The sequence below is a fragment of the Lepus europaeus genome, chromosome 10 (genome assembly GCF_033115175.1).
Source record: "Lepus europaeus isolate LE1 chromosome 10, mLepTim1.pri, whole genome shotgun sequence".
Lineage (NCBI taxonomy): Eukaryota > Metazoa > Chordata > Mammalia > Lagomorpha > Leporidae > Lepus > Lepus europaeus.
Window position 1 is genome coordinate 1,273,247 of NC_084836.1, and position 25,047 is coordinate 1,298,293.

General features: G+C 66.7%; 1 protein-coding gene across 1 annotated transcript in view; it reads right to left on the reverse strand.

The window, feature by feature from the left end:
- Positions 1-4,808: 4,808 nt before the first annotated feature.
- Positions 4,809-25,047, reverse strand: part of TAFA5 (TAFA chemokine like family member 5) — a 130,125-nt gene continuing 109,886 nt past the window's right edge. The window contains exons 3-4 of the mRNA XM_062201911.1: positions 18,008-18,135; positions 4,809-4,884 (exon numbers count right to left, since the gene is read on the reverse strand). Coding sequence (XP_062057895.1) covers positions 4,876-4,884; positions 18,008-18,135 — 137 coding nt within the window. The 3' untranslated portion in view covers positions 4,809-4,875. The remainder of the gene's footprint in view (positions 4,885-18,007; positions 18,136-25,047) is intronic.

A 25,047-nucleotide genomic window follows, 5' to 3' on the forward strand; every position in this document is an offset into this window, starting at 1 on the left:
CTGCAGGTGCCGGCTGCGCTCTCGCTCCCTCCTGAGCCTCTGGGGTGGGCCTGGACGGCGGCCTGGGCCTCCCCAGCATCTTCCCACTGCTAGTGGCCCATAAGGAAGCCCAGCTGGGCAGAGGGGCTGTGTCCCCAAGGTCCAGCACGGCCACCCCCGCGACAGGGGCTGCCCAGCCGCCCTCCAGCAGAGCGGTGACCGAGCCCGCTCCACGGAGCTGGGCCTTACAGGAAGAGGCCAGGGACACTTAGGACTCAGCCCGACTCCTTAGGGAGCCCATGGATGGGCAGGGACGCACAGGATCACCCAGATGGGGTCCCACACACACCCCAGCACGGCCGGAGTACGATCTGCTTGGGACAGGGACACCAGGGACAGGGGGGGTGGGGGGAGCAGCACGGTGGGGGAGGGCACAGAGGGAACCCGTTCTGGAACCAGCCCTGACCCCCAAAACCTCCTCCAGTGACCGTGGTGTCGGCGAGGGGTCTGTGCAGCATGTGCGCGGGTCTGGCACAGCCCGGCCACCATGGGCAGGCACCGTCCGGGGCTGGGAGGGAGCCGGCACGGCAGCCACAGATGCTGGGCCCCGGGAGCCTGCACCGCTTCTCAGTCACGGCCAGGAGTGAGCCAGGTGGGCAGAGGCCAGAAAGGGGGCGGGCGGTGCCCGGCCGTCCTGCGTGCCCAGCTCTAGCCCCAGCCTGCTCCAGCCCCCAGGAGAAGCCCTGGCTCCTGCCGAGACCCTCGCCAGCTCTGCCCCTCCCACCAGACAGTTTCTCTCTGGGAGGGGCTGACCAAGACCCTGAAGGCAGTGGGGTTCCAGGGACCCCCGGGGGAATCTGGGGTGGGGGCCAGCGGCTGCCGAGGCCTCTGTCCCTGGTTGCTGCCTGGTGACCCCCCAGCCCCTCTGCAGGTCCTGTCCATGGGCCTGGGCCTGTGGGGGCCCAGCACCCACACCAGTGAGACCAGCAGAGGCTGGCACTCACCTTGGGCCAGGACAGGTGGGGCCCACCTGGGACCCCGGGTCCCCACAGCCAGCCAGGGCGGCGTCTGGGGCAGCTACTGCCTGCAGGCCCCGGCACTCAGCACCAGGATGGCCGCGCAGCCACCTCCCCGTGCCCCGGTGACATCACGGTGGCACCCGTAGCACCCGGCAGGGAGGGTGGGCAGTGCTGGCTAAGGGTGGTGCCTGGGGGTGTCAACCGACGGCCTCATCTCAGCTGCCTTGGAATCTGGGGGTGACCTTGGGCTCTGAAGGCCGGAGTTTCTCCGGGGCCCAGCATGCTCAGCACCAGGGTGTCGGTTAAAGCGGCCACACACGCGCACACATGCAGGGGCTGCACACGCACACGTGCTCTGAGCCAGGCCCTCTGCCTGCTGCTGTGCCTGGTGCTGGGCCCCCAGCACCCACCAGGGCCGCCTGCCGGCTGCGTGCTCTCACCCCAGGCACCCTCCCAGGACACTGAGCCCTGCACACGGGGACGACCCCGTCCAGGGCCTTTCAGGGAGCGACGGTGACACCAGGGTGCACAGCGCCTGCCTCAGGCCGGAAGCTTCCACAGCTGACGTGCACAGCCTCTGCAGGTGCAGCCATGGCCAGCCTGGCAGGTGCTCCCACTGCCTCCAGTGTGTGGTGCAGCGGGGGAGGCCCAGGGAGGGGGCTGGCCCCCATCACCACCTGCGCAGGGCACCTGCTCCTGCCCGGAGGCTGGGACAGGGCCCTGTGGGGGGTGCGGCTGGGACAGGGCCCTGTGGGGGGTGTCCTGCTCCTGCCCGGAGGCTGGGACAGGGCCCTGTGGGGGGTGTCTTCTTCCTGCCCGGAGGTTGCTGTCATTCCCACAGCAGTGGGGTGGACCCTGCACCCTGTGGGCCTGGGAGGGGACCTTCCCAGCCTCTGCGAGCCCTGATGGCCCCCCTCACTGTACAAGAACACGGAGGACACCTGGCTCCATGTGGCAGGCGACAGACCCGGGTCCTCTGGGACACAGGACAGGGCGCGGCACCCTGCACCCGGAGCCACAGGGGCCGCTGGCTGCCTCCATTCATGGAGCAGGCGCTGCGTTCCCCAGGACCCCCCGCTCGGCAGCCACAGGGTGCTTCCTGGGAGATGGAGCCCCGGCAGCCACGCTGGAGACCCATGCTCACTCCTCGGTGGTCTGCCTCTGGGGATGGGGCCGACGGTCGCCCCTGCACCCGGCTCCTGGCTGGCGGGGCTGACCACCGGGGTGCCTCCGTGGAAGGGGCCCTTTGCGGCATGGGCGCCAGTGCCTGCTACTGCTCCACGCCTTGCGGCAGGATAGCTGGGTCTTGTCTGTTGGCCTGGACAGCGCCAACAGGACACAGGACGCCCCGAGAGGGGAGGCCCTGACTGCAGGACGGCCCAGTGTGCGGCCAGCCTGGACTGCTGCTTTCGGTAAGATTTATCCAGGCCACACGAGAGGCAGAGCTGCAGAGACAGGTCTTCCATCTGCTGTCCGGTCCCCAGACGGCTGCGACGGCTGAGGCTGGGCCAGGTGGAAGCAGGAGCCTCTTCCAGGTCTCCCAGGGGGGCGCAGGGCCCAAGCATGTGGATCATCTTCTGCTGCCTTCCCAGGGGCATCAGCAGGGAGCTGGATCAGAAGTGGAGCAGCCGGGACTCGAACCCGTGCCCACGTTGCAGGTGGTGGCATTACCTGTTGTGCCACGACGCCACACCTGGGGCTGCTTCTTCATGGAGGCAGCAGGAAGATGAGGGGCAGGGCCCCCAGGCGGGGAGCCGTCGGGGTGGAGTTGGCTCCAGGCAGCAGGGATGCCGGGACCTGAGCAGGTTGCTCTGGGGAGGGGCGGTGCAGACCCGGCTCTCCTGGGCCACTCTGGTCCTGGGGGCGGTGGGGCTCCTGCGGGGCGGGGCGTGCACGCACTGGTCAGCCACTGGCCGGCTCTGGACTTCCCCAGGGGGCAGAGAAGTACCTCAAGGGGCAGCACATGGCCCGCCCCAGGGCGCCGGCTGTGTGTGTGGGCAGCCCTCAGCTCTCCCTGCTACCTGCTCGGGCCGGTGGAGGCCACGCTGGCATCCGGGGAAGTGCAGACTTGGCACCGTCCAGGCGAGGCCATGAGGACGGCAGGCCCTGTGCTCGCCTGGGAGGGGGCACACCTGGGGGTCTGTCTGACCAGGCCCCTCCCCGCCTGCTGGCCCCCGGTCGCGCCGGCCACAGCCCCTCTTCCAGCACACTGGGGCCAGGGAATGACAGCCATGCTTATCAAAGGAGTTTCTCTTTATTTCCATAATTTAGCTGATTCAACACAAAATTGTATACTGTAAAACAAGGAAAAAAAATAACGCCGTAACATCCTGCATCTCCCGGTCTCTGCCCCCGCAGGGGTCTACACGGCCCTCTCCCAGGCGGCGGGGGCGGGGAGGCTCAGAGTGGGGTCTCGGGGACCCCCAGTTCTGCAGAGCAGGCCCCCTCCTCTGCCAGGAAAGACCCACGTCCACGCCCACCTCCGCGGCCAGCATCCAGATGGCCCTAAGCTGAGGCGGGCGCACAGTCCTTGGGGACACAGGAGAGGGTCGGAGGCAGCCAGGTGCTCCTTCTTAGCGAGTCTACACTGGCCGATCGGCTTCTACATACTTAGTTATGTATTTGCTTGTTTGTTTTTTAGCTTTTTTCAGTTTTAGTAGCATGGGAAGACGGGATACTTGGGTTAATTGGACGCCCAGGTGGTTGCCTTGGGCGGGAACTCAGGTGCGTCTGGGGACGGTGGACATCCGGCCCCTCACCGGTCAGCGCTCCCCGCACCTGCTCCGGGCAGGGACGCGGCCCTCAGCCCACTGCCTGCACCTGCGGTGGGGATGCAGGGGCTTCCGAAAACCAGGGCTGTGACCCCGCCTCCTGGTCCCTGCAGGGCCACAGGGGTCAGAACAGGGCCAGTGGAGCCCGCCGCAAGGGGCGGGGCCGGACCAGGACACGCAGCCCCCTGGAGCACGTGGGCCGCCGGGTCCTTGTCCAGCAGGATTCTCTGCACACACACACACCCTGTAAAAACTGTTAAATATATAACTTTCGGCTTTGCAAAATACATTTAATGATCTCTTTCCAACGCGAGTGACTTTAGTTTCTTTAATTCGCTTTCCGGAGCTAAATGGTGCATCGGCGACACAGCGGTTATGGGAGACCCGGCATGCGCGTGGCGGGTACTGGATTAGCCGGCAGTCAGACACGGAGCTGAGCTGGAGGCGGGCTCAGCCGGCGAGCACATGGGGGCTTCGGAGGGGCCCGGGCCGCGTCGGGGCGGGGCGGTGCCGGGGTGCGCGCCCAGGCACCCAGGTCCGGGGACCCCCGCCCGCCGCCCCGTGGCCCCCGGCCGGCCGCGCCGCCATCCTCGCGGGGCCCGGGGTCTGCGCCCCGCCCGCGCCCCCCGCCACACTGGGGCCGGACCGCAGGGTGCGTCCGTGTCCCCACAGCTTCTGCTCTTTGGTCTATCGAGTATACTGTAAGTATAAGAAAATAAAAGATTCACAGTCTGGAGCACGGGGCGGCCCTGGCGCTGCGGCCTGGCTGCGGCCGGCGGCTTCCTCCGGGGCTGGTGCTGGGCCGGGTGCTGCTCCCCTCCTGAGCCGGTGCCCGGCCTGGTCCTCCTCCTCCTCCTCCTGGGCGAGCCCCGGGCTCCGTGCTCCTCCTCCTGGGCCCCCGGGCCGCTGGCTCCACCGACTCGTATTGCTGGTGCCCTGCGCTGCCCCCACCTGTGTGTCCGAGGCCGCCGGCCGGGGTCAGCAGCGCAGGCTGGAGCTCCCGGTGCCCCTGGGTGAGGCTGTCCTCGCAGCTGCAGGGCTGGGCTGGGCCGGGCGCGGGCTCCCCTGGGCGCCCTGGCCGCTCCCGAGGCCGTAGGGGCTGTTTGTCAGGACACCTGGGGAGCAGAGAGCACACAGCCTTAGCTTCCTGTGGCACCCCCACCCCCGCCCCGGCCACGACCGGGCGCAGCCGAGGGGGTGGGCGTCCCCTGCTCCTGACCCCCGGGCTCTGTCCCTGAAGCTCCACCCCAGACTGCACCCCATGCCTGCTGCCCACCTGTTTGCCCTGTCTGGTGTGGTGCTGTGTGCACACAGCCCTCGGCTGCAGTCCCAGCTCTGCCACTCCCGGGGGGGGGGGACCCGGGCCTGGGACACCCTCGTTCCACAGCACCCAACCCAGCAGGAGCGGCCAGGGCCCCAGCCAGGCCTGGGTTCACAGAGGTCAGCCCCTGTGTCCAGGGCTCCACAGCTTGGATTCTACCGACTGCGGATGGAAAAGGGCCAGGAGGAGGGTGCGTCTCCACTGGGCAGGCACGGACCCCTCCTCGTCCCTGGCCCCTCACGCACACCCTGGTCCTGGCCGGAGCCGGGCAGGCGAGGGCGTGGATCAGGTGCCGAGATACCTCGGCCACTCCCCAGCTTGGGAGCTGACTCGGCACCCCTCCTCTCCTCACGCCCCCCATCCAGTGCAGGCCCCTCCCAGCCTCCCCACCTCTGAGACCAGGTCCCGAGGGCGTGCCTGTGCCCTGGGCAGGCCAGGCCCACAGCGCTGTGGCCCAGCTGCCCCCACACTGGGCTGGCAGTGCTGCCTCCCCCTGGAAGCCTGCCTGGCCTTCTCTCCTTTAGCTCAGAGGCAAGTCCCGTTCCCGCCACAGGAGGGAGCCACCGCTCCCCACGGGGCTGCCGCAGCCGGGGCTTGTGTGTCCTGGGCCCTAACCAAGCACCACACCCGGGCTTGTCCCTTGGCTCTGGGGGCAGGAGCAGGAGCAGGGCTCTGGGCCTGGCTGGTTGCTCCTGCAGAACCTGTGCCAGGCTGCCCCGAGCTCCGAGCTCCTGGCCGAGCCTGGCGCTTCCTGGCTTAGAGTCTCATCCCCGCACCCTCTCCTTTACCCCCCCCCCCATGTGGCTGTACCTTCTGTGTCCCCAAGAGGACACCTGTCTTGGACCGAGGACCCCCCCAAGTCCAGATGCTCCCGTTGCAATCCCTGACCTGGCCACACCTGCAAAGACCCTCTCCCCACAGACACACCCCATCCCCACTGCAGGGCCCCGCTATGGTGCCTTGAAGCCCCCCGAATGGCCCGGCTGTCCTGGGTCCCCTCCCGGCCCAGCCACATCCACACGAGGGCCAACGGGAGCACTCGGGCCCGCGAAGGGTTAAGGAAGGATTATCGGTTCTTCTTCTACCTACAAAACTGGATTCTTATGAAACATTGGAAAACACAGGAAGGCATAAAACCCCAATCCACCCACATTTCCAGCTCCAGAGGTAAATATTTTGAAAGCGACGCCGTGTTTTCTTCCCACCTTGTAGCAAGGCACAGATCTGAGACGCGGCTGGAGCCGACGCTCTCCCGTGCCTGCGTGGCTGAGTCAGCAATGACATCACAGCCCGCGGGGGCAGCCGGGGACGCTGCGCCCTGGCCGGCGCTGAGGCTTGGTTCCCGACAGCCAGGGGACGGTGACAGCCCAGCCTAAGGTCTGTTTAGAGTTTGGGACGCACACAGGGAGAGCAGTGGTCCCCCAGGGGTCCGCCTCTCAAAGGTCACCCACACGTCACTCCAGCCTGTGCACCTGCTTAGCCTCTCCTGCCCGTTTCCCGGAGAATGCCCGCTCGGGAGAGCCACCCCTGCAGCCGTGCACGGCACCTGCTGAGAATTCACACCTGGCCATGAGAGCACGAGGGGCAGCGCAGACAGCACGGCCTGAGTGGAGACCCCGACCGCCGCGGAGGACCAACGTGGCCCCGAATCCTGCAGCCCCGCCCCCGAGACGCAGCCACCTGGCTCCCTGGCCAGCCTGGGCCAAGGCCAGGTCTGGCTCATCTGCTGCCCACTGCCTCGGTCCAGATCTCATCGGTTCCCTGGATGCAGCTCCGAGCTCAGATGCTCGACCAGCTGACGGAGCCCTGAGGTCCCATCACCCGACACAGAGCGGGCTGGGCACCAGCTTCTGTCCAGGAAGACCTTCTGCCTGGAGACCCAAGTCCCCCTGAGGACACGCACCACTGGCCAGCACATGGGGACAGGCAGGCAGAGACTACAGCCTGGCAGGGGTGGGGCAGGGAGGCCCCGCAGGAAGTGAAGGTGCCCCCCATACCCCGGGGTCACCCTGGCAGGGTGCACCTGTGGCTGTGACACGCTCTGAGCACCTGCTGTGTGCGTCCAGCTCCGAGATCCAACACAGCCCCAGGTGCTCTGGTTACAGCTGCCGGTCACTGGGCACCAGCGAGAGCACTGACAGTTCTGGTATCTCTCACACAAGCAAAGCAACGCCTGTCCCCTGAGCCCCCAGCCCTGAAAGACCTGCAGTGGCTGGGCCGTCCCCTTCCCTGGGAACAGCCCCCATCACTGGGCGCGGGCGCTGGTGTGAGTCTGTGACCTGGGCTGAGCACCGGCCCACGCGTAGCTGGGCCCTGGCTGAAGCAGCTCAGAGGCCAGGCGGCCGGCAGGTGCCACTCATGGGGAAAGAACCAGCAGGGGCCGGGTCTGCAGGGAGATGGCGCTCTCCGCCCATGGGGGCTGCTCGCCCAGCTCTCGGGGCGGGGGCAGGAGTCCTGCCAGGGTGACCCCCCTCGGCCTGCAGAGTGAAGCCGGTCAGGACCGGCTCTGGCTGCCCCCAGGGCCACATCCCTGTACCTGCCCTTGTCACAGGTGCTCGGGGCAGCGGGGTGTGCATCTCCTGCATGGCCTCCCCAAGCAAGCAGAGCCACTGTCTGGTCTGGTTAACAAAACCTGTCTCACTCCCAGGTCTGTGCCTATGGGTGGATGCACCTGGGGCTCCCGGCTGGGATGCGCATGGGGCTCCTGGCTGGGGCGTACCTGGGGCTCCTGGCTGGGGCGCACTTGGGCTCCTGGCTGGGGTGCACCTGGGGCATACATGGAGCTCCTGGCTGGGATGCGCATGGGGTTCCTGGCTGGGGCTCCCCTGGGGCTGCAGGAGATGCTGATGTGGCTGGGGTGGCTGTGTGTGTCCGTGGAGGCCGTGGTCACAGAGCTGTGCACCCAAGGCTGCCACACTTCCCAGTGACAGCTGGACCTCCATGGGGACGCCCCACAGACACTGGGGTCTCCCTGCTCCTGCCGTGGACTGGGAGCCCCTGCCTGGGCTTTCCCGAGGGTCCCCAGCACAACCTCCTGAGCAGCACCACCCTCCTCACCCGCGGGCCCCTGGCTGGGCTCCCTGGCTTAGGGAATGGTCCGGCTGGCCAAGTGGCCAGCAGAGCTGAGCAGTGCTGGCCACGGCCCCCTGCCTCGTGGCTTGTCCTCTCCATGCCTCCTTGAAGCTCCTGTGGCTTGGCCAGCACAGACCGGAGCAGTGTGCAGCCGCTCCTGGCCCTGATGACCGTGGCATGTGGCTGGATCCACAGACACATCCCCTCTCTCGTCCATGGGCGAGGCTCTGACGGGCAGCTCTGCCAGCCCACCACGGGCCTGAGCCCCAGGGCGGCGAAGCTCCAGTCACTTCCCAGGCTACCCTGACTTCCGGTGTCCACGCCAGGGACACAGGGTCAATGGGGAGTGGTGTGCTCACATCTGCGTGGTCTAGTCGGTGCAGTGGGGGAGAAGGGTGCATTGTGCCGCCAAGCTGGCTTGCAGCTGTGGCCACTGCCGGTCACCAGGGAGTCCCACGTGGCCACCCGGAAGGCTCGGGGCACTCGGACCTCACTGCACACAGAGGCATCTGCAGCAGGCACACTGAGAGGCAACCACATCCCATTCAGTCCGTGGCACCCTGCACAGCCACGGGGCTGGGCCACTCTACCACCGTCACCGCAGGTGGTCACAGCCAGTAACTCACGCGCCCAGCGCACAGACGGGCTGAGGTGTGGGCCGGGCAGGGGGACACTGCACCCCCTCCCCTGCCCCGTCCCTGTCCCCGTGGCCACGGCCCCTGCCGCTTCAGTTCTGCATCTGTGACAAAGCCTTGGGCGCTTGAGACGCAGTTACGCTGAGACAGAACGGACGGCCGTCCCGCGAGGCACCAGAACTTCCGTGGGAACTGGACGGAACGCTCCTGGTCTCTGAGCGCGAGTTTTTGAAACAGGCACTCCCAGGGGGCAAAGCGCTCCCCCACCTGCCCAGCCACATGTGACTCCGTTCACCTGCTCTGTCTGCGCGTCTCAGCGGAGGCTTCGTGCCTGACCTGACCGCAGGTCTCCCACACTGGAGCCGTCGCCAGGAACTTTCTAGAATCCCGCCCTTATTCACGGAGCTCCTGCCTCTTTCGCATCGCGAACTCACTCCAGCCAGGTCACTGCCTCGGCTCTGCTTGGGGCTGACTCCTCCTGGGCCGCCCGCACAGCCCGGGGAGTGCCTGCCGGTTCCCGCTCTGGGCAGCTGGGGTCCGTGTCGCTGCACAAGGCCAGCACCTGGGCCACGGCTTCTGTGGCAGCTACTTATGCCTCTGTGGCCGTGGCCAGGGCCAGGCACGGCTGCCTTCTTCAGAGCTTCCCCCACAAGCACAGGTGGAGGGCCGGGATGGCCCTGCTCCCGAGGGAGACCACGAGCGTCTGTGTCCACGATCACTCCACCCCACAGCACATCCCGTCGGGTGAGCGTTTCGGCAGAAGCACCTGCTGAACCCTCCTGGTGCAGGGATGACCACAGGCCCTGACTCCGCCCCCACGGAAAGGGCGGGGCCTGTGCTGGAGGTGTGCTGCTGGTTCTGGATTGGGGGATGCCAGACGCCCAGCAACCCCACTCCACCCTCCGGGTCAGCCTGAGGCCTGGGGCTTTTGCACGTGTGATTTTTATTTTTTATTTTATTGTCACAAGCGGGGGTGCCATTAGCCTAGCGCCTTTTCCTGCAGTCGCTGTCAGAAAACTTTTTAAACAGCGCCGTCCTGGCTCGGCTGCCCACCGCACTGGCACACAAAATACCAAACGAACCTCCATCCCCCACGCTCACCTTTGGGGGGGCGGCGGGCTCCCTCTGGGACAGGACTGCGGGGGTCACCTCACATGGGGCAGGAGACGGGGCCCCGGGGACAGGGGCTGCCCCAGCTGTTGCAGCCCCCAGCTCGCGGCTGCCTGCCCAGAGCCCAGGGCGCCTGGCTGGACAAGCAATGGCCGACAGCACCTGCTGCGCCTGGAGCCGGGAGCCGCCCAGAGGCCTCTTCCTGCTGCCCGCATCAGGGTCTCACTGCCCTGAGATGCAGGGGGATTCTCCTCCCTCTCCAGTATCAGATGCACGGGGCCCCGCACGCCAGCACCGACCTCACCCCTGCACATGACTTCAGCCCTACACATAACCCCACACCCCAGCACCGACCCCACACCCCAGCACCGACCTCACCCCAGCAATGACTTCACCCCTGCACCGACCTCATCCCAGCACTGACCCCTCACCTTAGTTCCTTCACCTCTGCACCAACCTCACCTGTGCCCATGACCCCTCACCCCAGCACCGACCTCATCCCAGCATTGACCTCACCCCTGCACTGACCCCTTACCCCAGCACCGGCCTCACCCCCTGCACCGGCCTCACCCCCAGCACTGACCTCACCCCAGCAATGACTTCACCCCTGCACCGACCTCATCCCAGCATTGACCTCACCCCTGCACTGACCCCTTACCCCAGCACCGGCCTCACCCCCTGCACCGGCCTCACCCCAGCGCGTGACTTTGCTTGAACACAGCCATAAGTTTCATGTCACTCTTATCAGCAAATTATAAGAAAGTCCTGGTTTCTAAGGTTACAGCTTTGGGTAGAGCTTTAAATAAATACAGTGTATCATCACCAGAGACAGGCTGGCGCATTCCGTCTCTAAGCGAGGCTAATTCATGACCTTGGTTTTCGGGTATTTTTGCAGATTTCCAAAATGACACCGACTTGGAAGCAGCCCGTGAGGAGGCTGAATTCCAGCACGGAGCTGCAAACGGCCTCGCGGCTTTGTTCGCGGCAGCCTCCACGCCTGGGTTCTCACCCAGGGCTCCTGGACCTCAGCCCAGGTCTGAGGGTTGCGTGGGTTTCCGGTAGGAACTGTTTGTAACTGGATCTGCGTAAGGCTATGTTCACCAATCTCTTCAGCCCAGGAGGGGTGCGGCCGTGGCCCCCTGGCTGCACTCGGGGTTGTGGTCCATGTGTCAATCGGTGCGCGACTTCGTGTGGTCCCAACACCACTGTCGTGTTGGCGCTGTGTTATCCTCGCAGCCGACACGCATGTCCTACGAGCAGGTGCGCGTGTGCCTGTTCTGAACCCAGGTTCTTCAGCCTCTGCGTCGTCCCCGACGTGACAGCTCCTTCCCGCACACGGGCACACGTGGCTTGCCTCCCCACAGCAGTGCGGGTGAAACCTGTTCTCATTTCCTCCAGGGGGAGCCTGTCTACCAAACGCACTGCTGATGGTTCTCCCCGGGGACTTCTGTTGCCTGGTCCCTTGGGTCCCACGCAGAGACGTGAGGGACACTGCCCCCCACCCCGCCTCTCCTCACGGCCTCTGTTAAGCCCAGGTGATCACATAACTATTTCCCGTGATTCACATGGCAATATTGATAACGGTGCTGTAACCATGGCAACAGGAATGCTGCCACCCGGCTCCTGGCCTGGACAGGGGTCAGCAGTGCCCATCCGTCGTCTCCCACGTGACCTTCCTGCCTCTATGCCTGGCCTGAGCAAGCCTCACGCCCTCAAGGCCTGCACCTCCAGGGCTGTCTGATTTCCCCTTGGTCCAAGGGCGACTCGGGACAGGACCGCGTCCACCAGGTCCTCCTGTGGCGCTGGCCCCGGGTGTCTGTCGGTGCTGGGGCTCCTGCCCTCCTGTGTCCCCCGGGGGCTTTCGCACAGGCTCCCACGGTTCTGTAGGTGAGAAGCTGCTGCCGCGCCATGTCCAGCCCACACTTCAGCCAGATCTCGTCCCTGCCCCGGCCAAATGGCTGCAACAGCCGGGGCTGGGCCAGTCTGAAGCCAGGAGTTAGGAGCTTCTTCCTGGTCTCCCACGCGGGTCCAGGGGCCCAAGCACTTGGGCCATCCTCTGTTGTTTTCCCAGGCCGTCAGCAGGGAGCTGGATCAGAAGTGGAGCAGCTGGGACTTGAACCGGCGCCCACATGAGATGCCGGCACTGCAGGCGGCAGCTTCACCTGCTGTGGTGCAGCGTCGGCCCCGTGGTCTCCTGGTTCTCAGCAGGCCCTGGGCCACCACGTCCACTTCCCGCAGCTCCTGACACTGTGGCCCTCCCTGTGCGCCCTGGATGTGGGTCTCCTCTTGGCGTCCGTGCCTCTGGTCCCAACCGGCAGAGGCGCTGTGGTGGCCGCGGCTCCTCTCGGGGCTGCGTCTGCCCCGGATTCCTGGACGGTGCTCCTCATCTCCCGGCTCCGGCTGCCTTGTGGCCTGGATGTGTTTCAGGCAGGCCGGGGCAGTGCGGGCATGGACTCGGCCTCCAGGCGTGGTGGGGGCCACAGCCTGGTCTCCCACTTGGCCCCCGCACACAGTGCCAGGCTGGCGGGGCTTCCTGGGACGTCTCACCCAGCAGGCGGCCTTGCGTCCTGGGGTTCAGGCTTCCAGGGAGACTGGAGGCTCCCAGGGCCCAAGGGGCGCAGCCCCCTCGTGCCCCAGGCGAGGGCCTCTCCCATTCTCCCCCTGCACTGGGGCTGAGCCCATACCTCTGCCACAGCTCTCGTGGCTCGGCTCTGGGTCCGAGGGGAAGGCTGGGCCTGAGTAGCAAGTCCCAGGCTCCATGGACAGGAAGGCAGGGGACAGTGTTGAGTCAAGGTCCTCACCCCGGAACCTCATCCGTCACCTGCCCACCTGTCCCTGGGGACTCTGTCGCCACAGGAGCCGCAGCCACCAGAAACCAGACCACAGCAACACAGCTGGGAGCCGAGTGCCCACGGCCAGGGGTCCCTGGAGGAGGCTGGGGTCTGTGTCCCCACAGAGCATTCTGGACGTTTTCTCAAAAACCTGGACGGTCAGCCCCTCCTCTCGCGAAGGAGACCCAGGGTCAGGGACACCGGCCGGCTCCCACACGGTCCCCTGCGCGGAGCAGGGCCGTCGCCCTCCGAGACGAACAGGCCTGTCGGCTCTGGCCAGGAGGCACGGCTTGTCCTGGGAGCGGCCCCAGACAGCACTCACGGCTGGGCAGGCTCAGGCAGGTGTGGCCTCCCACGGCGCCCCAGGGACAGACGTGCGGGGTGGATGCAGTGGGGCAGCAGGCGCTGTCCAGGGAGCTGAGGCCGGGGTTTCACGGGGAACTGACACTCAGAGATTTCAACGGCGACACAAAAGGCTCCCGTCTCGTGTTTAGGATGCAGCTCCAACCCACGTCCACGGCAAACACGTCTCAATCCCCCTGCGGCACGCAGAAGCCGCCTGCAGGGGGCAGCTGGGGCACCTCCATCACTCTGGCACTGACCCGGGCCCTGAACCCGTCTGACATACACTTCCGGTGGCCATCCACACCACTGGCCACCCACGCTGGCCTCACTGGGTTCCTGCTACACCCACGCACTCCACCCCGCCCGCTGCCTTCCCCAAGTCCCCACCGCTCGTCCTGCGCACATTTAAAGTGATTCGGGGGGCAGCTGCCGGAGGGGAGCCGGGGCTAGAAGGGCGACAGGTGCCGTGGAGACAGCGCGGGCTCGGACAGACCCCCTGGGCTGTTTCTGCCGAGGGAAGGACGCACGGCCCTGCCTCCGGGGCCTCGCTGTGACGTAGGTGGTGCCTGCTTCGTTGACGGCATCCATCAAAATGGACCATCAGCAGCTCCTGTGGTGGTGGACGGCCGGGGGCAGGTGGGGCTCAGGGTCAGCTGGTGCTGCTCCTATGGACGGCCGGGGGCAGGTGGGGCTCAGGGCCAGCTGGTGCAGACTGGGTCCATGCTGGCCGAGCACCTGTCCCCACTCCGGCTCCTTCTAACCCCAGGTGGCTCCGACCTCGGGGCAACGTCAGGTGCAGAGCAGACCCACAGGGCTCCGAGTGCCCGGTGGGCGGCGCTCTGGCCTTTCTCCCCACTGGGTTCCAGGGTGCTCCTCCGGGGAGGCCGCCCCGCCTCCTCTGAGCCCAGGTGCCTTCTCCACACAGCGCCCTTTCCTCAGGGTGGGATGGCAGCCTCCACGCTGTGGCCCGGCGGCCAGAGGCGGAGCTGCGGGCTCACCTGCTCCTGCAGCTGTCCCCTGCTTCCGTCGCTCCCAGCAGGGGCTTCCCCCGTGGCCAGCTCGGGGGATGCCCAGGGACAGGTGGGGGCTGGTCCAGACTTTTTTGGGACTCGGAGACTCACATGTCACAGAAGGAGGAAGCAGCGTGGCTGGACAGTGCCAGGGGACGGACAGCCTGCTCTTCCCTGCCCTGCTCCTGGGTGCGTGGCCCAGGCACAGCGACAGCCCTGGGAGCCACGGGGACGCCACCTCCAGGGCAGCCCCTCAGGAGAGAGGAGGGGGCTGGCAGCTGTCCCACCGGGGCCCAGAATCGGTTTTCCCTTAGTGGACCTCAGAGGGGACGATGATGGAGGCCCCTGCTGGGCAGTGCATCCTGGGGTCCTCGAATCCACGTTGGGAGCAGGCTGTGGCTTCCGGGTCACAGGACACGGCTGCCCTGGCCAGGAACATGTGTTTGGATCATGTGCCCTGGGGGGGGGGGGGCACGACGGTCAGATGGTGGAGGGAGGGCGACAGTCAGATGGTGGAGGGTGGGCAGCCCTCTGCTTCAGCTAGGCGTGCCCCAGTGTGGCACCGTGGGGCGGGTCTGGTGTGGGGATGCTCTCTGCTGACCCGTGGCCAGAGGGGCCCAGCCGAGCTCCCCTCCCGGGGCTTGTCCACTCGCCAAGACACAGGTGCTGGCAGGCCTGTGTGCAGACTCCAGGCTGACGTGAGGTGGGGTCCGGCCCGAAGCCCCCGGCCACATCCATGCAGGGTCCAGGGCCCTCGCTCCTCCTGGTTTTCCTGGGCGATCGTCAACTTCTCAGCCCCCGAGTCCTGAGCGGGCTCCGAGGCCCCCGCGCCGCCCCCTTCCGGGGCCCCGGCTCCCCCACCAGCCACGGAGAGTCCTGAGCGCTTCCCTTCGGGCTCCCCTGGGACCCCTGGGTCGGCCCTCCCGCACGTTGGGTGGTCCTGTGCGGGCCGGGAGCCGGCCTGCGACCCCCACCCTGTTTTCCCGAGGTGGAGGATTTTTCCCACCGCAGCGGCTGGGGCTTCCTGCCGAGGCTTTGGGGCAGCAGCCGTCTCCCGGGACGTCCACCTCGAGCGCGGGCACGCGCGGGAGGCGTCCCCTTGGTCATTTCTTCTGCATTGTTCCCCTGTGTTTTTGCCTCTTATGCTTTTCTACTGAATTGATAAACTCATTATCTTTTCCCCCTATTTCTGATTTCTTTTAAACAACACCTATTCTCCGGTTTTCTGAGACTTCTTCAATTTCAAGTCCCAAGCGTTCTGGCAGGGTTTTTGCAAGCTCTGCCGACAGGTAAACGCGGACACACAAGAAGAGGGGTCACACCGCTCCTCGAAGAGCCCTCCTTGCAGGGGTGCAGGGCCTCGGGGCCCAGGGTGCCCTAGCTCAGGCCTCACACAGCAAGCACACCTGCGGCCACCCCTCCCAGGACCCCCGCGGATGCCCGGAGCTGCGGAAGGCACAGAACCCTGCATAGTGCTGAGCTGTGACCACGACCACGTGTGGTTTACAAACCAGGCCAGGGGCCTCAGAGCCACAGCCAGGAAGGAGGCAGAGCCGTGGTAGCCAGGTGCTGGGCTCCCAGCCCGGTGCGCCCGGCCTCTCTGTGTACCCCCACCTCCTGCACTGGGTTCTCGGGCAGGGCCAGTGGGAGTCGCTGAGCCGGGGATGGGATGGGGGAGGCTGACCCACTCTGCTCACGGCCCTGGGGGAGCACCTGGGGGGACTTGGGAGACACTTATGGGGGAACTTGGGGGGACTTAGGGAGACTTGGAAGGGACTGGGGAGACTTGGGGGATTTGGGAAGGACTTGGGGGGACTTAGGAGGATTTGGGGGGATTTGGGAGGGACTGGGGGGCTGGGGGGGACTTGGGCCATAGATGGGCACCTTGCTCTTTCCATTGAGGGCTGCTCTGCGGCAGGGTCCCGGGCAGTTTTCCTGGCCTCTCACTCACAGGCTGGTCTGGCCCCACCAGGCCGTCAGATTCCCCACATGATGCGAGCCGGTGGCTAGAGCCCACCTCCGGCGAGGGCGCCTTCCCTGGGGCCGCCTCCCACCCACTCACGTCTGACGTCACACACAGACAAGTGCGGGCCTGCACGACGCCTGGACAAGGCCAGCCGGGCACTGGGACGAGGCCACCTGTGTGTCTCTGGTGCCGAAATTCCCCAAGGGGACCCTGGTCTGAGCAGCCGGGTGGGGGTGCCGGGGAGAGGCAGCCGCTCTGGCCTCGGGCAGTGCCTGCCAGGTCAGCTCGCCCAGGGCAGGCCGACACCAGCCCAGAAGGCAGCGCCCAGACCACGTGCCCACCACAAAGCCCACCACGGAGCCCCTGGGGCAGCTTCTCCCCACGGCCCCACTAGGCACAGCTGGTCTCCACTGGCTCAGAGCACCCCGATTCCAACGCCTCTCACCCGTGTCCTGTGTGTGAGCGTCCTGTGTTCCCTGGGACGCGGGGGGCAGGTGACACTGTCCCTGGACCTCCTCCTCCCCCACCTTCCTCTGTCCAGGTGCTGAGCCCGAGCCGCTCAGTCCATTTCACGACCCACTAATGGGGCGGCGACCCGCACTCGCGTGAACGCCCATGTCAGCACGGCCGGGCAGCATCCAGTCCCAGCCTCCACCGCGGGCCCCGGTGAGGGAGGGGCTGCAGGGCCCCCTAGGCCCAGCGCCTGCTCCTGCCGTCGGCGAGGGGCCCAGCTGGGGCGTGGGGGCAGGAATCGGGCTGTGCTTTGGGAACCCGGCCCTGGGACGGAATGAGCAGACGTGGCCGCCAATCTCAACCCAGCTCAGGCAGGAGAAGCAACTGACAGCGAATCGCGAGGACCGGGCCGGGAGCGCCGAGCTGCCTGCTGGAGCCGGGGTCATCGGCTCCTGTCCCGCGGCGTTGGCTTCAAGAGCTCAGCCAACCTTCGAGGAGAGCTTTGAGAATGGAGCACGCGGGCCAGGGACTCCCCTGGGAATGGTACCCGTGGAGCCCCCGAGACGCACAGGCCAGGGACCCCTGCCCTGCCTCTGGGGAGCAACAGGGGACTTCCCCTGGGGCTGAGGCCCGAGCTTCCACAGCAGGGGTGCCACGGACGGGCAGAGCCAGACCCTCGGGCTCCTGAGCTGGGCGCACAAGGCCTCGGGCCACATGGGGCCACCGTGGGAGTCGGGCCGAGGCAGCAGATTCAAAGCTGCCATCCCGGCTTCGCTGGCCACGTCAGCCACGAGCGGTCACTCCAGCCCCACCGCACAGGGAGGGGTGCGCAGTGACTCAGCAAGGGTCCTGGGGATGACCACGCAGTGGACAGTGAGGACCCCAGCGAGGGTTTCAGGTGGTACACTGAGGGATGTGGCCGGCCAGCCCCCAGTCCCATGCTGTGACCTCCAGCTCCAAGCGTGGGCACCTGTGCCACGTCCACGCAGGCCCAGAGTTGGCCAGCGGGGACCAGGAGCCTCCGGCCTGCACTGTCGCAGGGCGAGCGGCCCCCACTGGCCAGGCTGCGCCATGAGACACTCACCTCCCAGGGGACTCTGCTCCCAAGCTTCCTGCCTGCGAGGGTGCAGGTGGGGGGCCCAGCGGCTTCCAGAACGAGGAGCCACAGCCTGCCCTGCAGGTGCCCTGGCCAGGGGTGCCAGGGGCTTCCGGGTAGCAGGGGGTTTCTGGGCAGGCAGAGCCTCCCCTCCCCCACCCACCCCACCCCGCTGTCACCCCCACCCCCCTTCAGAAGCCTCCCAGCCACAGCAGGAGGCGCCTCCTCCACACCCGCCCCCCACAGGGGTCTGTGCCTGGGGGTCTGCGTCCACCCCGTGTGACCCTGTGATGGGGGAGAGGGTGAGGCGGGGAGGAGGCAGCGGCCGGGGCCCTGTCTGCCTGGGAGCCCCCTCACAGCGCCCACTGCCCCCCGCCCAGGGCAGGGAGGGGCACGCACCGTGGTCGTCTTGACGCGGCCGCCGGGCTGCGTGCACGTCCAGCCGGAGCGGTTGATGAGCAGGTCGCAGCCCTCACCCTCCAGGCAGGGGAGCATGTCACACCACTGCTTGGTCTTGATGATCCGAGCTGCGGGAGAGAGGAGCGGGGTCAGCGTGCACTCCCCCAGCCCACCCCGCCCCAGGCCTGCAGGGGAGGAGAGGAGAGAGGAGCGGGGTCAGTGTGCACTCCCCCAGCCCACCCCGCCCCAGGCCTGCAGGGGAGGAGAGGAGAGCAGGCTTCAGCCCTGCACTCCCCCAGCCCACCCCGCCCCACGCAGGCAGGGGAGGAGAGGAGAGAGGAGCGGGCGTCAGCCTGCACTCCCCCAGCCCACCCCACCCCAGGCCTGCAGGGGAGGAGAGGAGAGAGGAGCGGGGTCAGTGTGCACTCCCCTGCCCACCCCGCCCCAGGCCTGCAGGGGAGGAGAGGAGAGAGGAGCGGGGTCAGCGTGCACTCCCCCAGCCCACCCCGCCCCAGGCCTGCAGGGGAGGAGAGGAGTGGGGTCAGCCCTGCACTCCCCCAGCCCACCCCGCCCCACGCAGGCAGGGGAGGAGAGGAGAGAGGAGCGGGCGTCAGCCCTGCACTCCCCCAGCCCACCCCCCCAGGCCTGCAGGGGAGGAGAGGAGCGGGGTCAGCCCTGCACTCCCCCAGCCCACCCCGCCCCAGGCCTGCAGGGGAGGAGAGGAGAGAGGAGCGGGGTCAGCCCTGCACTCCCCCAGCCCACCCCAGCCCCAGGCCGCCCCGGAACGCCAGCCCCGCCTCTCCCTGGTCTCCTCATTCAGCCCAAGGTGCTGGAAACCTCGCCAAGGCGCAGCCTGCCAGGGGCGGCTCCCCAGCCTTCCAGGAGGGGCTGCGGGGGTTCTGCCATCCCCGCCATCAGCTTTGGTGGTGGTGAAGGATGGTGGAGAATGTTCCCGGACTCTGGCAAATGCGGACTTCAACCCCATTCCACAGACACGCACACACACACGCACGCACACATGTGCACACACACACACACCTCGCAGCCCCAGAAATCCCATTTGCAGCACCAGGGGAGAGACCTGGACGGATTACAAATGCGCTGTGGTGGGGGAGAGGGGTCTCTCGCTTCAGTCACAGGGGCAGGAGGGGAAGAGGATTTAGGATGGAGGAGGGGCATGGGCCCTGCCCCTGCGACATCTGTGGTGCCGGCCCGCCCCCTGCACGCTCACACACAGGTCACACATGTGCACCCACGTGCTTTCCCATGCACACACATGCACACCCCATGTGCACACCCACACACAGTCCCATGTACACACATGCATTCCCATGTAACACGTGTGCACACTCCTATGTACACGCCTAGGCACACCCAGGCTGGCCACTCTGTGGGTCTGCCTGGCATTTGGCGCTGGGTTTGCTGGGCAGCAGCATCCGGGGCCCTGGGCCGGCACGGAGCACACACCGCCTTTGTCTGCCTTGCCCAGCCCTGCGCACTTCCTGCGGGAGTGGGGGGGCACCGCGAGGGGCGGAACCCAGGCACAAAGGGGCTTTTCATGCCCCCACCTCTCAACTCTGTTCTGCCGGGCACAGGCTGGGAAGGCCCCTCCTCCGTCCCGATGTCTCCACGGCTCCCAGGGTGGAGAACAACCTCCCCCGGCGCTGCCCCGGCTTCCAGAGGGGCGTGGGGGATGGCGGCTGACAAGGCACATGTGGGAAGTCGGGGGCATGCCATGTGCTGAGGCAGAGGACAGGTGTGTACGTGTGCGCACACACATGCACACATGAACGCGCACACACGCACACACATACATGAACACACTGGCACACACACGCACACGCACGTGCTTCACTGCCTGGCCAGGAGGCCTCCCCGACGTCCACCCTCTGCGGACAGAGGAATGGACAGAATCCACACAGCGTGTTACACCTGCCGCAGCTGTGGCCAGGAGAACCAGGAGGGACACACACGTCGAGGAGTGCCGCACCGGCCATGGCTCCCGGCAGGGCCCGAGCTGGGGTCGGAGCTGTGTCCAGGCCTCCTCTGGCGGTCGCCCCAGGTCCCAGACACCGGGCGCCCACTTGGGAGTGAGAAAAGCAGCATCTGCAGTGCCAGGTCCCCGGGCACACGACCTCTGACCTCTGACCTCCACCAGCAGGGCCATGGGCGCATCCCACTGCCCCGCTCCCTCAGCCAGACCCTGGGGGACGCTCGGCCTTGCCACAGGGGTGGGAGGAGCCTCACACTGGAGCCCGGGGTGTGTTCATCCAGGGAATCGGGCGCTTCGTCACTGCAAGGGGCGCTCTCCCGGCTCCAGGTGCCCTGAGAGGCTTCGGGGACCCTGGAGTCCTCAGGGAAGTCCTGATTCAGCACAGAGCCAGGCGCCAGGTGCCTCGGCTCAGACGCATAGCCCAGTCCCCAGTGCCGGCTCCCGCCTGCCAGTGTCCACCCACCATCCGACTTCAGACACCGGAAGCTGGAGGGCACCCCGCCTTCACCCCGACCTTATTTCATGGGGACCACGGTGACATCAGGACCGGGGGCCGAGCAGAGCCGCACTGCTCCTTCCAGTCTCCCCAGCACACCTGGGGACAACACTGCCTCCTGGGGGCAGCGCCAGGACACCGGGATCCTCCCCCCAGCCTGCTCTGGGACCCTGCTCTGTCCAACAGCCACTTAAAACCAGTGTGAGTGTGGGTGTGCTCTGTGTAGTGTGGGCGGGCACCCACCTGCAGCCTGGGTGTGGGGCAGACACGCATGTGCATGTATGTGTGTGTGCGTACATGGTCATGCACGTGACCCCTCCTCCCGAAAACCCCATCACCACCACTGCCATGACCTTCATCATCCCCACTGCCACCATCACTTCATCATAACCACCACCATTGCATCACCATCACCACCACTATCCCCACCACCAGAGCCACCATCACCATCCCCACCACTGTCACCATCACCACCACCATCACCACCATCAGAGCCACCGTCACCATCCCCACCACCAGCCCCACCACTGTCACCATCCCCACCATCACCATCCCCACCATCACCATCCCCACCACCAGCACTGCCATCACTTTCATCACCATCACCATCCCCACCACCGTCACCATCACCATCATCACCACCATCACCACCGTCACCATCCCCACCACCATCACCACCACTGCCACCAGCAGCTGCCTGGCTCGATCCCTTGCCTGTGCCGGGTATGCAGGCTCCTTTGTTCCCATGGCACACACTCCCCGGCCTCAGCTCCCCCTCCCAGCTCAGGCCAGCCAGCTCACCTGCTCAGGCTACCTGGGCCGTGACAGGTAAGGTTCTCATCAGTGCCTCGCGTGAGCCGGGCTACAGTCCACGCCCGGCCCTCCCAGGCCCTGCTGGGTGCACCCCAGCTGGCACCTTGCTCGCTCACCCCACGCCCCAGGCGCCTGCTGCAGCACCCTGCCCACCCCGCACAGCTGCTCTTGCAGCCCCAGGCCCCAGTTCCTGTCTGGGACCCACAGCACGGGCGGGCGGAGGAATGGGCCGGAAGATGCTCTCAGACCTGCTTCTCAGAGTGCGAGTGCAGGCCCAGGCTCCAGTTCCTGTCTGGGACCCACAGCTTCTCAGAGTGCCAATGCAGGCCCAGGTGCTGTGGTGCAGCAGGGGCGGCGCCCTGGGGATGCCTGCCCCCGGGAGGCAGCAGCGGGCAGCCGGAGCACATGGGTCCCCGCCACCACGTGGGAGACGAGGATGAAATTCTGGGCTCCTGGATTCAGCCTGGCCCAGCCCTGGCTGCTGCGGGCACTTGGGGCACAACCAGCAAACGCAGCAGGGACGGGGAGCCCTTGTCTCCATGAGCTGAGCGCATGGTTTCCACCCCAGGGCCTTTGCCATCAGGAAGCAGGGGCTGCACAGGCCAGCCCTGTGCACCCCGACCTGCACCTGTGTGCCCCAGGACCTGGCTCAGGTGGACGGCCAGGAGTGGCCCCCCCACTTCCTCCCTGTGCACCACCACACTGCACCTGTGTGCCCCAGGACCTGGCTCAGGTGGACAGCCAGGAGTGGCCCTCCCCCCACTTCCTTCCTGTGCACCCTCAACCTGCACCTGTGTGCCCCAGGACCCGGGCTCAGAGGTGGACGCCAGGAGCAGCCCTCCTGACAAAGAGGCTTTGAAGGAGGGGGTGCTGGCGGGGGCAGGGAGGGGTGGTTGACAGGGATGAGCAGCTTGCTGCAGTGTGGGGTGCGGGACAGCCCGCCCCAGCCCCGACTGCACCCTAGATGAGGGGCCCCGAGCAGGCGGCAGGGTTGAGGGTCTCGGAAGACCCTGGCTCGAGTGGCTCAGCAGCCCCAGGGAAGCCCCAGGGGCCAAGGAGCCAGCTGACCGTGCAGGGACCGCGGGACAGCAGCAGGCGTGGCCGAGCCAGTGACCCGGGTGGCCCTGGACAGCTGGGTTCCGGGAGCCAGCACTGAGTGTGGCCTGCAGCCAGCCCCGCCCACTCCCTTTGGCAGATCCTTTCTTGTTTCTGCACCAGGGAGCTCCCGCCAATCTCAGTGGAGGAGGCGGGCAGCCCAGCGAGGCCCCACCCCCAAGGACCTGGACGAGGCAGGAGTCCCAGGAGCTAGCTGGGTGCTGGGGGTGGCAGAGTTCACGGCCAGGCTGCTGGCTGGGCCTGGACACGGGGGCAGGGCAGTAAGGGACTGCAGGTCCCGGGGACGGCACTGCCATGCTGGGTGCCCGAGCCCACGCCGCCCACACCGCTGGCTTCCCCCGGAACAAAGTGTTTCTTCATTCCCATGGGCACGCAGTTTGCTCTCCTCGCTCAGCAGCCTGGGGAAACGAACCCCGGGGGATTCTGGGAGCTCTCCCTGGCCACACGCCTGGCGTAATCAGAAACACGGGGTGGTGAGCAGCGCCTGAACCCAGACAGGGCCCCCCAAACCTCCCAGGCCCTGCGGAGGCAGAGGACAAGGGGCACGCTGTGCAGTGGTCCAGGGAGACCAGACACACACGGGAACACAGAACACGCACGCACACACACACAGGCGCGGGCAGAACAGCACCCACGCTGAAGCTGCTCACTGCGGGGCGGGAGCTGAGGCCACGGTTACACCGCCCGCCGCCGCCCACAGCCCAGCTTCTGGGTTTGAGCCTGGCACCGGCTTCAGACTCCAGCTTCCCACTAACGTGCCCCTGGGGAGGCAGCAGGTGCTGCTGGAGCGCTTGGCAACCTGTGATGGCCTCTGGGCTGGGGCGGTGGCTGGGCCCCCCTCTGGGCCTGCAGGTGAGCGCCCTTCTCCAGGGGTGGATGCCTGGGGCCTAAAGAAAGGGCAAAGGGGACCAGCGCCACGGCTCACTAGGCTAATCCTCCGCCTGCGGCGCCGCCACCCCGGGTTCTAGTCCCGGTCTGGGCGCTGGATTCTGTCCCGGTTGCTCCTCTTCCAGTCCAGCTCTCTGCTGTGGCCCGGGAAGGCAGTGGAGGATGACCCACGTGCCTGGGCCCTGCACCCCATGGGAGACCAAGAGGAAGCACCTGGCTTCTGGCTTCGGATTGGCACAGCATGCCGGCCGTGGCGGCCATCTGGGGGGTGAACCAAAGGAGGGAAGACCTTTCTCTGTCTCTCTCTCACTGTCTAATTCTGCCTGTAAAAAAAAAAAAAAAAAAAAAAAAGGCAAAGGGAATGGGGGCTGTGGCCCGGAGCCCCACGCTCCCGATCCGATGAGGAACGTGGGGGCGCACGGGGCAGGCTCGCTGGCCTGCTGGTAGCCCTGAGATGCACTGTGTCGCCCGCCATCACTCCCAAGGTAGCGTCAGCTCACGTCACACGAGGTCAGAGAGGCTGAGGTCGCCCAGCGGCAGGTAGAGATGCCGGGCCCCGAGTCGAGGCCACCACGAGCGGCCTGGGCTCCCCGTGTCCAACACAGCCAAGGGCTGGGACTGTGCTGCGCACCTCACTCTCCACGGCCCCACCCTGAGCTCCCAGGGCTGGGGAGCGGCAGGGACCCCGCCATCCCTCTCCGATTGCTCGTGACTGGGGAGGGCGAGGGGGCTGACCCCAGGGCTCGCAGTCCCAGTGCTGGGCCAGGGGTGTGGCCCTTGGGGACAGGACACTGGCCTTGGCTGCAGGTGCTCCCCACCCCGTTGCACTCATGCTCCCACCCGTGGGTTCTCGTTTAGTGCCCGGAGTGGCCGCGCGGTCACCGGTCACCTCCACACCCGGCTGCACTGGGAGGCAGCGGGTGGTGAGGATGGAGGCTTGGGGCACCTGCTCTTTCGGCTTTACTGCTGTAAATACGCCTGCTCCTTCCACCTTTGGGCAGGTTCCTGGGTGGGGTGGAATTAGAGGACCAGCTCAGAGCACCTGCGTGGCTCGGCTCCACCCGCCAGGCTGCATGGGGCTGGGATTAACCCCGCACCACGGCTCGGCCCCTCCACACCCAGCACCGCTTCTGTGAGCAGAAGACGGAGAGAGTTTGGGGCCTCCCAGCGTGCTCGGGGCTGACCACACAGCTCGGTGGACAGCTTCCTGCTGCAGAGCTGGGGGCTGGGCCAGGGCTGCGAGGTCTGGGGCCACGACAGCTGCACACAGCACAGGCACCACGGGGAGGCCAGGGACCCTGAGGTCACGTGAGGACCCCAGGTGGCCCGAGGCCCGCACCCTCCGGCTGCTTCTGCTCTGGACCCGTCAGGAGATTGCCAACACCTCACACGGGTCCTGAGGCACCTGTGGGGAAGCCACGTGTGGGTTTCACATTTTTTTTGCACCAAAATGAACATATCGTCCAGCCCTATTTTCCCGGAATCCCTTGGGTGCACCTGTGAGCTCCCCAGGGGCCCCGGCTGCACCTTTGGCTTCTGGCTTTGGGAGTGCAGCGCCCACAATTCCAGCCCTGGGGTCAGCCTGCAACCGAGCCCTCTTCTAAACGCCAAGTCCACCAAACTGCCTCTGACCCCGCCACTGAGGATCCCACAGCCCCGGCCACCCTGGTAGTCACGCCCCACCCCCTGTGCTGGCCTCGTGCCCACGGTCCAGATCGGACCACCCTGGCTGGC